The 16,132-nt window shown below is 41.1% G+C and overlaps 1 protein-coding gene across 4 annotated transcripts in view; it reads right to left on the minus strand.

Annotated features, from left to right (window-relative positions):
* npas3 (neuronal PAS domain protein 3) overlaps positions 1-16,132 on the minus strand; it is a 202,718-nt gene that overhangs the window by 17,864 nt on the left and 168,722 nt on the right. For all 4 annotated transcript variants that reach the window (XM_028992415.1, XM_028992437.1, XM_028992424.1 and 1 more), the window contains one exon: positions 15,557-15,731. In XM_028992415.1, the coding sequence (XP_028848248.1) occupies positions 15,557-15,731 (175 nt within the window). The remainder of the gene's footprint in view (positions 1-15,556; positions 15,732-16,132) is intronic.

Below are 16,132 nucleotides of genomic sequence, written 5' to 3' on the forward strand. Positions count from 1 at the left end.
GAACTTGCATTTTTTTTCATTAGGCACGAGTCAGGCTTTAAAGACACAGCTCTTCCCTTCCACCCCCACCCTGTTTCGTTGAGCGCTCCGCTCCGAACATCAGGGTCATGTCTGTGCTGTGCACTGCTAAGCCTGGTATTGATGGGAATATAAATTATGGAATGTAATCAGAGTCAAGCCAGTCCTGTAAAATGCAGAAGATACAGAAGTAAAAAGATGATGTTTGCATGTCCATTAAATGGCTGAGTAGAGAGACCGACAGGTCAGTGTGGTCAGTGTTCAGTCCCTTGTACTGTAGATGACGACCATTTTATCTTAAAGAATAATCATTTCTGCATAATTCTTCATTAAATGGGAAATTGAAAGAACCATGTACAAGACACAGATGCACAGAAAGGAAAGCTTATTAAAAGAGCACAACCGCGTAAACTCTCTACTACATGACTAATATATAATTTCACAACAAGTGTCACATTTTAAAAAGAAAAATTCTTTTTGCATTTTGTTGATACTCTGGCCTATATGCTGTATAGAGTTAAGAACCAACATTCATGTATCCACAGTTACTGTCTTCCCTTGCAGCTCTCATGCTCGTTTTTCAGATTGCAGGTCACCGCAAGAGTGTGATGCAAGAGCTTAATGTAAGCTTGTGTGTGAGTGTGTCAGTGTATATGTGTGTTCAGGCCCATGTAAAAATTAATGGTTCAAATGCCTGTTAATCATTTCACACTTATGCACCCTGGGAATTTCTTAATTGAGCTGTGTGGGTTTCTTTGATTTCTCAAACATTATCGTCCCTGGAGAGAGCTGGAACTGTACCACGATTCTGCTTATTTATCACTTTCTAGGAGTTTCTTCATTTTGAATCTGTGAAAACGGTGGCCCAAAAACTTTTTTGTAAATGTGACATCGTCTACATCCTTCAAGATGAAAATTCTCATAAAAACAACAATATTAGGGACTGTGCTTATTAAAGGAAGGGGTACTAATGCACAACCATTATTTATTGTGCTGTTGGATGGCGGAATTAATTTTCATGATTAAACTTTTTGGAATGAATCTGTCCGGCAGTAAGTGATGAGATTTTAAAAGTATTACTTTACGTGTAGCTGAGTGTTGACCATCAATAACCCGCTGTCTGGTCACCGCCTCCTTCCCACCAGCCGTGACCTCGCAGCAGACTCCTCCTCGTCAGCGACCGCTACCACAGCACAGGCCTACTCCACGCTCGCCTACTCCACCTAATATCCTTCATCTGGAATTTATACAAATATCAGCTCTGACTCACGATGGCGGACATTTAGCACGCGGATAAATCAGGACGGAGTGCGCTGCACCTACAGGAAGGCTGTGCAGCGTTCCAGCGGATCTGATGAACGAGAGGTCTGCATTCTGTCATGTTGCAGGCACCATGCTAATTGGAGGGCCTGGTTGGTTGGTTGGTACTGTTACTTCAAGTGACTTTGAATTGATGGGGTGAATATCAATGATGATATCAATGCCCCCTCCACTAACCTACTCCTCTTCTGTACAGCATGTACAAACATGATTTAAGTGACGGAAAAAGTTTAAGCTGCAAGGTATCTCTACTTTTTCACAGCCAACCAAAGGTTAAAGCAGAGGCACCACAAAATGCGTTTATTATTTTAAGGAAACTTAACACAAAACCCAAAACTCTGAATGACAGATCCCCACAAACTGATTAAAAGCCTCATGTGAGGTTTGCATAATTGACTATTTAATTCTCAAAAGAAGCACTTCTGTGTGATTAAAAGCAATATTTGCATAAATGAATTCAGGCCCATCTTGACTCGACATCGAAGAGACAAAACTCAAATGGATAAAAGAAAAAAAATTAAAATGCATTTCTCTTTTTTTTTTAAAGAGGTGATAACTCTCTTACTCAGAGTAGCGTTGGCGTTAGCAATCATCATGTCATGGTGTAATTACAAGTGGCAGAGTCATGCATTTACAGCTAAACGGTAGGATTAAAGATGGGTAATAACCATAAAAAGAAGATATCAATTAGGTGGTGCAAACACGAGTAAAAAATTAATGCTTCACCTGAAATGTGAGGCAATAATTAAATTGGGAGTTGCAAATGAATTGAAAGAGCTCTAATTGAAGGATCTTTCTCTTAAATGGAGACATATTCATTTCAAATTCACATATTATTCACTCCAAATTGGTTGACTTTCATCCATCAACAAGGGAATGGGGTCATGGCGGCTAAAAAAATTACACCAGTCATGAATTTCAATGTGCTTGTTTACAACAAAAGTTACATGGAAATAATTTGAGGATGTGTAAGTTCTGATGTGGGGTGATATTTAATGTCCAATGTAGCATGGATGAGACAGAAGGGATAATAATTAATATCTCACCACCAGTGGCTTGTGTGAGATGTGAAACTGAAAGCAAAATCTAGACTCCGCCTCCCCCTTCAGAGGAGTGGCGTTGACCCTGCTGGACCTCCTGAGATTGGAGGTGACTGCCCTGCCAATGATGCACTTTTAGAAATATATTTTTTCACAAGAGGTCCTGATGTGGGAGCAGAGGCAGGGCTGATAACCCTCTGGCCCCAGGTGACACTCCCCATCCCAGCATCCTCTGGGGCTACTGCAGTCCATGCCACTCATCCATTATCGCTATGGTAATGGGGGTGAGGCTGTGACAAGCTGGTCAGTTCTTATCACCGGCGGGGTCGGCGGCGTGGGCTCAGAGCTGGGGCTGAGGCGACGTATCAACTGCCACCCAGCAGAGCGACCCGCAGCAGATAAATGCTGTGAAGATTGTGACACCACGAAAACAGTAGAAAACAAAAATGCACAAAACATCATACCACCGCATCACCAGATTTATCTTCTATTTTCAAACATTTTGCATCCCCCTTGCACTGTGTGTGTGTTTCTACACAATAAGTATGTGGGAGCTTTCTTCATCATGGCCTTCCCAAGAGCGTGAAATCCCAACAAACACAGCATATTGGATGAGTTGTGTTCCGTCAAGCTTCCAGATTTTTCTCCCTCAGCCTGTCAGCGTTGCGCTGGAGGGGAAGTTAAATGGTTTTGGGGGGTGGGGGTGTTTGGGATGAACAGGTGTACAGGTTGGAACAGTGATAACTCTTGTCGTAGGTGCGACTCCAGTCAAAACTAATGAGCGCAGGCCCCAGGGACAGGCTGTCGCTCTGCAGAAATCATAGCTGCAGAAAAAACAAAAAAACAAATGGGCGTAGATGAGATTTTGCTCCTTAAAAAAATTCTAATTCCCTACCCAAACCAGAATGTCTTGGCCAATATCTGTGTCAGCGCAGCTTAAAGATGTCAAATGCCCACTCGGCCAGTCACAGTTCATCAGTGCTCAGCGCTCAGAGATGCCTACAGATATAATAAGCATCAGGAGTCCCGCCCAAGTCTGGATTAAAACGACAAAAATATGACAGGACTTTGGCATCGCCAGACCCCTTATTGATTTTAGCCACTGATGAAGACATTGAAGAAGGGCATTTAGAAGTTAACAATATTCCCCATTATCTCAAGGCAAAACAACCCCCAACATCTTAATAACATTAATGCACATGGAAAACTACATAATAGAGGGTCGTTCAATTTTGACCCAGAAAATGCACTTCATGATTCAAGAGTGTCTAATATTATTGTAGTCTGGGGAGAGCAATCATAAGAAGCCGATAGAATTTGGCATATCATTTTTAGTCAAAGTCCTCTTTCTTAATCAAGCTGCCGGGGTGGGGGTGCAGAGGAAGAGAGAATATAGAACTGTGTGTGTGTGTGTGTGTGTGTGTGTGTGTGTGTGTTAGAAACACTGGGGTTGCAGATGGCTGCTTGACTCCAAAATTTTCAAGCTTGACTGACCCATTTCATCAGGTCTGTCAAAGCCTTGCACTGATACATGTTGACAACATTTAATCTTAAAAATTGAAAGAAATGAATTAATATGCAAATTCCATCAGCTTTGTAATAAAAATGTCCTTGAAAAAACAGAGAACACCACCCCAGAGGAATTGTGCAAATTATCCCGGCTCCGTTGTTCTTTAAGTTAGTCTGAGGTACACAAGTCCTCCAGGAAATCAGTGCGGATCTGACTTGGAAATAATTATGATGGAGGAACAAAACCCAAGCAGGTTGAATAAATGGAACGACATGGGAAAAGGCTCGCTAGCCTTTGTTACTCACTTTGAATTAATAGGATTAGTTTGCGATCCGTACACACCTAAAACCAACACCTCTCCACGCAACATACTCGGAGAGAGTGTTTACGCCGGTCTTTCAGTGCTATTGTCTGTCTGTTAACATGCATGTGTCAGAGTCAGTGTGTGTGTGTGTGTGTGTGTGTGTGTGTGTGTTTGTAAGCATACCATTATAAATTTGAGGGAGTGGTGGGACACTTTGGGGAAAAACAGACATTTCACATTCTTCACGATGCTGAATAAACCTTCTGGGACAGAATCTTACAAGACAAAGATTACCCATACAAAAGAAGCAGGTGGCTACAATCGACTCTCAAGTGGAATGAGATGAACTGTGGGCCCTAATTATCTGTGGAAAACGTACGCCGCCGAGAGAGAAACTTCACCGTTTGAAGGACAAATGATTAATTAAAAAGAACAGCTCACCTCGGTTTTGATCTTTGGACAAAACAGTCGGTGCGGAATCCTCAGAAGAGCGCTGCCATGGTTCAGTACACTAATAACAGCCAGCGAGCATGGATGATGACCATCAATAAAAAGACGGTTGGTGTAAAGGAGACAATATTCATTCTCAAGGTCAAAGCCACTTGGACTGTTAAATCTGCTTTATGTCTTCCACCAAACAAGATCAACACGACAGTGCACAGCAGGAAGAAGAACGGATTTCACCATAACAATATGTGGCAAGTGGCATGGACTTTATTTCTATATTTACAGTATGATAAGTTTTGATAATAACTATAATTTCATAAAATGTAAATCAAGCACTAATGGAAATAACTATGCTTTGGAATATAATTCTATATTTATATTGTGAGCCAACTTGAATGTAAAGCCGCAGGAACGATCCCATCAGCTGTACAGCTCTGAGCTCATATCAAGGGGTGTGCTGTTCACGTTTGCTACAGGTCAGGGTGCCTTGATCTTTGTCTGTTTAATTGACGGACCACACCTTGCCATTATGCATTTGTGTAGCACACAACACCAATTAATCTGACGAATGTAGTGTGCAACCTGGCAAGCCGAGGTGAATATTTTATTTAAGAGGCATCTCACCATCACACCGTCCTTTGGGACAGAGAGCTGCACATAGCCATTCAGCTATTAATATTGACATGAGATGGCAGACACTGCCAATCTTTCTGATGGGCAGAAATATTCCCCTCATTCTCAACTAATGCTGGGACTACTAAGTTTTACAAAATAAATAAATAAATCATTTATTAATACAATAAACATCAGCCGTCAACTATGGTGTTCCTGTAACATCCGACTTCCATTTTTTAAACTGCTTTTACACAATCTCTTCTCTAAGCCAAGAATACTTGTGAATTTTGTATGTATTACTCATTCTTCTGACAATGTGATTTACTATCAGTATCAGTGTCTGATACTGGGACAGTACATTTCTTTTACCCTAAATCAAAAATAAAACAGTATCTAACTCTTACGACTATCAAACTGTAAATATATTCTATAATGCACTAAAAAGGCAGGCTACAGCACATTTTTCTGCGTTGGCTTTTCATGCACCATGGCTGCCTTGTCTCTAGTTTCCAAATGTACCCTTCTAAACACCCCCAAAAAACTCCCTCCTCTCTCTCTCTCTCTCTCTCTCTCCCCCCAAGTCCCCCTTCTTGCAGCCATCCCTGAGAGATCACAGGAGCTGTAAAATAATGAAAAATGTGCAATCCTTGTGGGGCATTGCTTGTGCACATACACCTCCACCCAAGCATTCATCATTCGGCAGGTATTGTCAGTGAAAGTTTAATTGCATAAACACTCTGTAACTGTCCTGTCATATTTCTTGTCAGCCCCGGATTCTCTCTCTGGGCTCACTATCTCGCAAAACTATAATTGAATTGCTACCAAATCACACTGGTGCCAAGGGGAGGAAAGCCTTATGAATAGAATTTGTTTCCTATCAGCGAGTTTGACAAATTGTGTCACGAGGAAGTGGCACGGTGATAATTTCCTGGTTTATTGGGAGAAGACCTGCTTGCTCTTATCGCCGCACCTAGTTAAACAAATATATATAAATATATGTGTGGAATTTGGTGCTATGAAAGCAATTCACTTCCACAAGCAGCCAGTATGAAAACCACACAAAAACCCACAAATAAGCACCATTATTTACCTCTCCTGGAGATCTGAGATGTATTTACAATGACGCACACACACACACACACACACACACACATCTTTATATAAAATAAATAATATGAAAAGGGGAAATTGAGTCCGATTCTAGACGTTTCAGCTGAATATATTACAGACACACCAGACCCTATAAGGACCCAGCCCACCGGCTTTGACAGAAAGACTGTGACCCTCCAATATTGTCCAGTGTTTCATCTTAGCCTTTAATATGTGCAAGGCCAGACATAGAAGGCTTCTTCTTATTTTCTCTCCCTATTTTTTCTCTTAAAACAGACCTGAAAAATGAGGTTCAGTGGTGAGTCTGGATGTGACCGAGTCAGCACATCACACTTCTGTTGCCAAGTACAACAAATGCTGAAAAGTGATTTTCCCACATTTATGAACAATGCAAACAAAAGGACATAGATTATGTTTATAAATAAATAACATTGTCTTTAATAATTCTATTGTTATTGTTTTTGCATTCCCTTGATAATTCAGATGAATCTAAATAAATCAATAACAATTTATTGTGCAAGAGTTACCAACTAGTCAATCTTTTATCGTGTTAGGTAGCCACACGACCATGTGCAGTTTATGATTTGTAAATTTCATATCACATGGCATAAATGTTTATAATAAAAAAACCTCATATGAGACCCGTACAGCATTCAGGGCTTCCCTGGATTCTGATCCCTTTTCCATCCCTGCAGCAGGACCAGGTTTTTCCCGTGTGGGAATGTGCGGCAACTTGTATCTGAAGACTTTCCCACAAAGCAGTGCTCTGCTCCAGCTGCATGGGAACTGTGTGGTAATGCCTAATGCCTACCACAGCAGGCTGATAAAAAGCCCTTTCTGACAACCTTATCAGCCAAATAAGCTTAAATAAAACTGGCTTCTAATAGTCTGGAGAGTGCTTTATCCCGCCTTTGCCTTTCAAAGCTCCAATGCCTTCCTCCTCTAGTGATCTTGTACTGTTCTCGTGACAGAATTTTCAATCTTTTAGGCCGGCTAAGCTGTCATTAGTTCCTTTGTTCCTCTTTCAGGACTGGTTTTGCCTGTGTTGTCGTATGGTTTGATAGCTGGAGCTCAGAGCCTGGGAAACGTGGAGGCATTTGAAAAGCCGCTAATTCCCCTTACTAATATGAGTGCTGAGAAGGTGAAGGCCTGGCCTTTGGCAACATGTCTACACGAGACCCTGTCGTCTTTAGGTGCAGTCGATGAATGTCTAATATGATATTCTCGCTCACGCACACATGCAAAGATCTGAGAGATGATGCTAAATAATTGGCTCCACTGGCATAATTACAGCCAAATGAATTTTCAACAATCCTATGCGCTACAAAAACACAGAAGGATTGTTAATACTGCATTTTAAAAAAGAGACAACCTGGTGAAGGCTGAAATGAAGGCCCATAACCCTGAGTGGAGGGTAAACATGAAGACGGGAACTGAGGCACATAGTTAATCAGGTACTCACCCCTGGCTGAAAGCTGACAGGATTGATGGGCATTTTTAAATCAGGTTATGTTTTTGCAACAGGCTTAATTCAGGGGCAGGGGAAGGGCAGAGAATAAATGAACGCATCAGATGATTAAAAGCATTTGTCTTGGTAGAGCGGGACTGTGTTTTATTTACAGCGCCTCCTTCATCAACATCCGCCACTGATGGAATGATGAAGAAATTGTCAGGTCTGGCAACATCAACTTTCACGAGTGCAGAATTAAGACACCATTTTTTAAAATACCAGCCCTCCAGGCAGAAAACGAACATGAATTAGCACTTTTAGAGACCGAAAACTTCATCAAATAAAATGAAGCTAACAGCTACTGCTGGCCAATATTGCCAATCTTGTTATGCATTTGCTCATGAAAAAAAACATTTAATGCACGATGGCATAGGCTGCAGGGCATAAAGCTGTAAAAATTGAAAACATTGACAATAAAAATATTTGCATAAAATATTTGACTGGTGTTTGAAAATAGAAGGTTGGTTTGACTGGCTGATGGTGTTGCAACATATTGATACTGGTTCATCTCAGCTCTCAATTAAAGTTCTCTATGTAATGTTCAACTATTCATTTAAAAAAAAATTGTTGGTAATGTTCAACGTGTAACAACAGCAGCAATAACAAGGACAAATCAAAATGTCTGATAAATTTTGCTATAAGACACAACAATGACTTTTTGATTAAAGTTTAAATTATTATGTTTTTGTATCTACCATTCAGAGCTGATCAGAGCTTTCAGTGTAATTTTCTGCTAGAACTGCAGTGGGTGCTTTGGGCAGGAGGATAAACCAAATCTTTGCTCTTTGTTGGCACAGAGATAGAAAAGAGATAAAAAAGAAGGAAAACTGAAATCTTGTCTGCCATCTGTGTGAAAAAAAAAGATAGCTAAAAATGGTGAGAAAAATATAATTAAAATTAAGCCCTAAATCCCCAAATCTCTATCAGAGTCATGTTTCATTTAATAAAAATGGGTAGCAAAAGTTGTAGTTTCCTCGGAAAGATAAAAAATACAACAACAACAAATCCAAACACAAATGATGGCATCCATCTCAAACCTCTCATTAACATTTCCATTTGCAGCAGCTAAGACACCGTTTGCTCTGCTGGTTTGGCCAGGCAATGTGTATAGATGAAGCGAGGCAACATCACAACAGTGACTGATGTTTATTTAATTGAATACACCCTTCTTCTGACGGGAAGGCAGATGGACAAAAAGCTTGGATTTGCATTCTTAATCAGAGCAAGACGTGAGCTCGAATAAACAGCGGCAGTCGATACAGCAACACAAACATGCAGGCCATATTGTTATTATAACGGTTCCCCACGCCTCACTTTACAGCGGGTAGCTCTGATATTCCGAAGTTCACGACAGAGCTGCAAATTGACACCACATACCATGGTGGGCAGATGCTAGCGAGTGCCAGGAGTCCAAAAACCAACTGGAATCCAGCCAAAAGACACAACATTTACATAAAAAGTAACAACAGACGCTCAGACACAAATCACTGAGCAAACGTGGGACCCACAGGACACCATTGTCAGTTTGAAGCCACTTCAGCCCCAGGGCCACTCAGTAGAGATATTCTCCCCTCCTTTCTGCTGGGCAGACAGGATCCTCTGCGACTCTGTAAACAGGCAGGGGGGAAGAGCGCTGTGGCTGGGGAGGGGCGCACAAGGCCAGCCTCACTGGGAGGTGCAGGAGGAGGGACAGTGCTCAGGCTGTCCAGCCCTCCCTCCTAACATTAATTCACACAAACAGGTGGAGGTCACTGTTCCCTTCCCAGTGAATTCTGCAGGACAAGAGAGCATCGTGGGGATAATGCTCTGTCTCTCCTCTCTCAGGACTTCCTATTTCTCCTGTCTCTAACCATACCACCTCCTTTCTTCTAATTGACACTAGGCCAGAGCCATATGTTAATAAAATATCACATTGAACATTGTGTCACAGTATTGTGATATAGCCAATGTATTTGTACTATTTTATACCAATTCCATTATGGTCTACAGCTGGTGTACTTTACCCTTTTAGTTTTAATTTGATAAGAAAGCAATTTGTAAATCACACTCAAATTCACTTACAAACAGTACAGGCCAAAAGTTTGGACACACCTTCTCATTCAATGTGTTTTCTTTATTTTCATGGCTATTTACATTGGTAGATTCTCACTGAAGGCATCAAAACTATGAATGAACACATGTGGAGTTATGTACTTAATTGAAAACATGTTTTATATTCTAGTTTCTTCAAAATAGCCACCCAGCCGCTCTGATTACTGCTTTGCACACTCTTGGCATTCTCTCGATGGGCTTCAAGAGGTCGTCACCTGAAATGGTTTTCCAACAGTCTTGAAGGGGTTCCCAGAGGTGTTTAGCACTTGTTGGCCCCTTTGCCTTCACTCTGTCCAGCTCACCCCAAACCATCTCGATTGGGTTCAGGTCCGGTGACTGTGGAGACCAGGTCTCCACTTTTTGTTAAGTACATAACTCCACATGTGTTCATTCATAGTTTTGATGCCTTCAGTCAGAATCTATCAATGTAAATGGTCATTAAAATAAAGAAAACACATTGAATGAGAAGGTGTGTCCAAACTTTTGGTCTGTTCTGTATACATTTATGGCATTTATCAGACGTTACAGGGACAGTCCCCCTTGAGCAACTCAGGGTTAAGTGTCTTGCTCAGGCACTTTGTGACTTTGTGGTCTTCTGGTTCAAAGGTGAATGCATTGCCCACTAAGCTGCTACCACCAATTGTCATATTTTACTGTTTTGCAGATGAATAAATATTGAGATCTGTTGAAATTCTATTTAAAAATCTGGAAATCGTGCAGGAACAATTTGAATCGTCTCCCTGCCACTAGGTGCATCTGGGCCTTCTCATCTTGTTTTTATTAGTATTACCTGGTGTTCTGCATTATGGATATTTTGCACACCTGTGCCTCATTTCCCCCTTGTTAAATTTATGCTTCAGTTTATTCCTCTTCATCTTCCATTTACGGCATTTATCAGATGACCTTATCCAGAGCAAATTACAATCCATAGTTATAAGGATAGTCCGCCTGGAGCAACTCAGGGTTAAGTGTCTTGCTCATGGACACAATGGTAGAAAGTGGGGTTTGAACCTGAGTCTTCTGCTTCATATGCGAGTGTGTTACCCACTAGACTACTACCACCCACATTTTTCAATTACTCTAAGGCATATTTTCATGGTCATATGTGCAAAATTAAAACATTTTTGTTTTTACAAAAAGTAAAAAAATATTGTTAAATAATTTTATGGCAACCCTGAAACTTAAACAACAATGTTTCTACCTCCAAGTTTGCATGAGCCTGAGTAAAATCAGGCATAGATCAGCTGTAATTTACATGACCTTAAAAAGGCCTGTAGTTTACATGACAGGCACCCTGGGAGCAGTGTGTAGGGTCAGTACTTTGCTCAGTGGCACCTTGGCGATTGGTGGATTAGAACCAGCAACCTTCTGATTATGGGTCCACTTCCTTCCCACTAGGCCACCACTGCCCCTGTAAAGCTAGCAAAGATACTACAGACATGCCCTAGTTTTAAACATTGTAGTTGTAAATGCTGAAATGTCTCTCACACAGTCTTATGAGAACTATGTACTTGCGTACGCCACTGGGATGTCATACAAACGTCAAACATACAAATTACGCATAGCTATACAGATGATATGCTTACCGTTATTTTTAGAAATGACTCATAAAGACCACGGCAGTGGCTGTTCATGAACCTGTGGTATCTCTGAAGGCTTTATTCTAAGACAGACACATGCTGTATGTATCTAAATGCTAAATGTGTGATTTTATCAGGATTTGTTGTATACGCTGTGATGCATTTTTAATGAAGCCAGTTCTGGCAGTATCTCTATAAGTGTTTCTTTTTCACACAGGAAGTAAATAACTCACAATGTTCACTGAAAATTAGGGCTGAACAATATAGGAAAATATAAAATATTTTTAGGATGTGTTAAAATATGAAACTGCACACCACACAGTCCCCTATATGATTAAATACGTGTTTATTATTTAACCAATTCCTTTTGATAACATGACTATTGTACTCAGCAGCACTTGTATGGAGCCTGAAGACTGTGATTTACATCCACCTGCACAAAAAGTGGGGTGACACTTTACCTTACACCCAGTCCTCCCTCGCTGGCCTATGGTTCTCCAGCCTCAGCACCCCATTCCCAGTCCTCTACAATGGTGCATGTCCAAGCCTGTGACTGTGCAATTATTTATATACAGTGGGGATATTAAGTATTTAATACACTGACAGTTTTCCCACTTACAAAGAATGGAGAGATTCTGCTCTGACAGACAGAATCTAAAAAAAATACAGAAAATGACATTGTATGATTTCTAAATATTTATTTAGCATTTTATAAAATTAATTAAGTCTTTGATCAATTGCCAACTTGCAAGAATTCTGTCTGTTGGAGACCTGTTAGTTCATCTTTAAAGAAAATCCTATCCACATGCTGAATCAATCACATGCCATCCTCCCCACTATGGCCAAGACCAAAAAGCCGTCTAAAGACACCAGGGACAAAATTGTGGAACATTGCAGAGATCTGGAATGGGAAAAAGGACGGCAGCCAAACTGTGGTGAGAACAACTGTGGGTGCAATTATTAGAAAATGAAAGAAATGAAAGTCTCCCCTGGTCTGGGGCTTCAGGCAAGATCTTGCCTTGTGGAGTGTCAATGATCATAAGAACATTGAGGGATCAGCCCAGAACTACATGGGAGGACCTGGTCAATGACCTGAAGAGGGCTGGGACCACAATCTCAAAGGCCACTATTAGTAACATGAACTAAAATCCTTCAGCATGCACAAGGTCCCCCCCCTGCTCAAGCCAGCACATGTCCAGGTCCATCTGAAGTTTGCCAAAGACCATCTGAATGATCCAAAAAAGACATGGGAGAAGGTCATGTGATCAGATGAAACTAAAACAGACCTTTTTGGTATCAACTACACATGCCATGTTTGGGGGAAGAAGGATGGTCAAGAACTACAAGAATAAATATTCTTTTCTATTGTATCAAATACTTATTTTATACAATAAGATGCAAAATAGTTATTTAAAAACCATACAATGTGAATTTCTGGATTTTTGTCTCTCACAGTTGAAATGTACCTACGATGGGAATTACAGCTCTCTCGCTGTATATGCTGGAGAAGAGGGTTTGGGTGGAGGCATTACTCTGGCTCAACAAGGGTAGAATTAGAGGTCTCCAGAAAAAGAGCTCTATTTGCATTTCAAATGTCACAGTTGGTCTACACCTGTTAAAGGCTAGGGGAGTATCCACAGAAATCAAAGGTCTACCCCACTGAGGACAGACAAGTTCACCATGCCCAGAGCAGAGCCCATAGCACGACTCGCAGCCAGGGAGCCAAACCCCCCACACCTGGAAGTCAGTAGGCCGCATGCTCATCTGCATGGATATTGAGCTACAATAGCAGTCTTCGCACACATACACACACACACACACACACACACGCACACACTGAAATGTAGTGTGTAGCTTTCTTATTGTTTTATTATAACTTGAGCAAAGTTATAAATATTTATTAAAGCCATGTCAACAGTTCATGTGTGTTTGCATATCACGGACATATTCACAGAAGAGGGCTCGTGTTTTGGTCTTTGGACAAATATCAAATAATAAAAAATGTATAATTTACATTTAAATAAAGATAGTAATAATACACTTATAATAATGTTTTGGTTTTTTTACGGCAAAGGACTGTATTATTTCAGAGGCTTCAATATTCAGTACCACAGTGTTTCACAGTTCAGGTTTTCACTGCCCCAACACACCCGATAACTCTCTAGGCCAGTGAGGAGTAGGACTGGGAAATTCTGCAGGAACGCATCACGTACAGGCCAGAGTTAGACTCTGAGTTAGACAAAGTAAACTCTGGAATTTTTACCAATCAAATGACAATACAATGTGCCTATTATCTTGTTTTTTTTTCATGTTTTTTGAGTAAATCATACAGGAAAATACTGTGTATCACTTGATTTACACTAAAGCAGATTTGCCTGGTTTGTACCGAAATGTGCAAAAAATTCATTTTCTTTTATTTAAAGTGGTAACTTTCAATCAATATTATGTTCAGATATATAATATAAACATTATGCTATGAGAAATGTGAATATTACAAACTACTCACTGGTTCCAAGACACATGGAACAAAATTAAAAAAATAGCAAACAAAAACACTCAAAAATTAAACAGATTCTTCAAATTAGGCGAGTGGAGTGAATGGCTCCTGCGTCCCTGTGTTTATTTAATTCTATCTACATTAGTAAAGTGGCATGTCGACAAACACAGGGATTAAAAAAAAGAATAAAAAATCTGCCACTCCTGTAGATTTATTACAAGCCCTTGACAAGCAAATGGAAGCGGCGTGGAGAGAGGACTCCCCCCACCCCCCAGCGCTGCAGCAGCGACGGCAGGTTTTTAAAATAGACTGTTGATAACACAATTTACCCCCAGCTACAGCAGCCATAGAAAAATATGACATAACCAGGAAAAACGGAGGGAGGGCAACAGAGGACCTAAAGGCACGTGGTGGGAAGTCCTCGCATGGCGTAGCTTGAACCCCAGCCTCCACCCTCCTCTATGCCGCCTCGCTGCGGCGCCTGCCGGCTCGACGCAGCGCACCCTTTGTTTGATAGTGCAGCACATTCTTAATGAGTCTCTGTGTACACAAATAAATCTCAATGTCAGAAGACCCCCCCCACGCTCATTACAGACCCTCTCTTCCCTCTCGCCAAGAAATTAACACTGGGAAGCACTGTTATGCTGGGGCCTGTTGCTCTCTCTCTCTCTGTCTCTCTCTCACTCACTCACTCAGCCTCTTTCTCAGCCAGTGTGAAATATCTCCTGGCGGGAAAAAAAGCCACGAAAAGGACAAAACCACAAATGTGGAACTTCAATTAATTTAAAGCCCCAATCAGCAAAGAATAAATCCTTCGCAGATCTAATTACTGAAGCTCTCCGAAGACCTGGGCCGAACAGCCAATCTTCCCTCCTGTTTGAACAGCTTGATGAACTACGGGACTGATGGATATCAAGTCATTTTGTTTAATTTATAAATGGATTTTCCCCTAATACTTAAATTATCATCAGTACAACACAATGAAAATGGGAACATTTGGAAGGCAAAGTCTATAACAGGCCTGAACAGAATTCCAATGAGGAATGTCATCTCTCCTTTCATTTCTTCCACACAATTCCTCTAATTAAATTCCAGGCCTTAGTAAGCCTGGGTTACAGTAGGGGCTCCTCTGCTCGCCCCTGCTGGGAAATTCTGACCATGGCTGGAGTTCTCATCATCAGGAATATCATCACACTCACACACAAGCTCTCTCATGTCAATGGCAGTACAGTACAGTCACAACTATTGTCTTTTGTTCTCTGAACACTTTGATCATCCTCTGATAATAAGTCTACCTTGAACTGCCAATATTTTGTTTATAAAAAAATCTAAAAAATTTTATACCATCTGTCCACAGTCTGAAAGTAAAAAAAATCATTACCTAGGTAAGGAATTCTGAGTGGATGTTGATAACTGATAACTGTCCATGACAACATACACTCATTTTTTAAATGCAAGAAAGAAAAAAAAAGTTAAATCATTAAAAAAGGTGAAGCCAGCGCTGCAGTGTGTACCTGGTTCGGGGGTCTCAGAGTGTGATGAAGAGGAGGCTGAGCTGGCCCCATCCTCGGCGGTGCCCTGAGACAACAGGCCACGCCCTGGCGGCAGCTTCATCCCCAGCTGCTCCGCCATCTCCACATGGTCTCCCGGATGAACGTAGTCAAACACACTGCTTCCTGTCAGCTCGACCTGTGCACACACAGAAACACACACACACACACAGCTTAACCATCAAGAATATTACACACACAAAACTAACATAAACACAGGGTAAGTGAAAGGATTCTTATTATGATACACTGCAGCACAGCACACAACGAAATGTGTCCTCTGCTTTTGGCACCTCAGTGGCAACTTGGCGACTCGGGATTCGACCCGACAACCAATAATCACCATCAGCAAGCATCCTGGTAAAGCTCCCAACTGAAGGATTTCTGAAGGATTTCTGTGTCCACACTGTGCTCCTCAGCTCTTCTACACAAAATCATTATTTCCTCTTTTCCAAACGTTACAACTTTATCACAACTCTGCTTTCTCTGCCAAGAAGATGCTAACACAGCAGCCACCTACTCCTAAAGATGTCAAGATAG

This window comes from Denticeps clupeoides, chromosome 1 (genome assembly GCF_900700375.1).
Source record: "Denticeps clupeoides chromosome 1, fDenClu1.1, whole genome shotgun sequence".
In the NCBI taxonomy this organism is placed as follows: domain Eukaryota; kingdom Metazoa; phylum Chordata; class Actinopteri; order Clupeiformes; family Denticipitidae; genus Denticeps; species Denticeps clupeoides.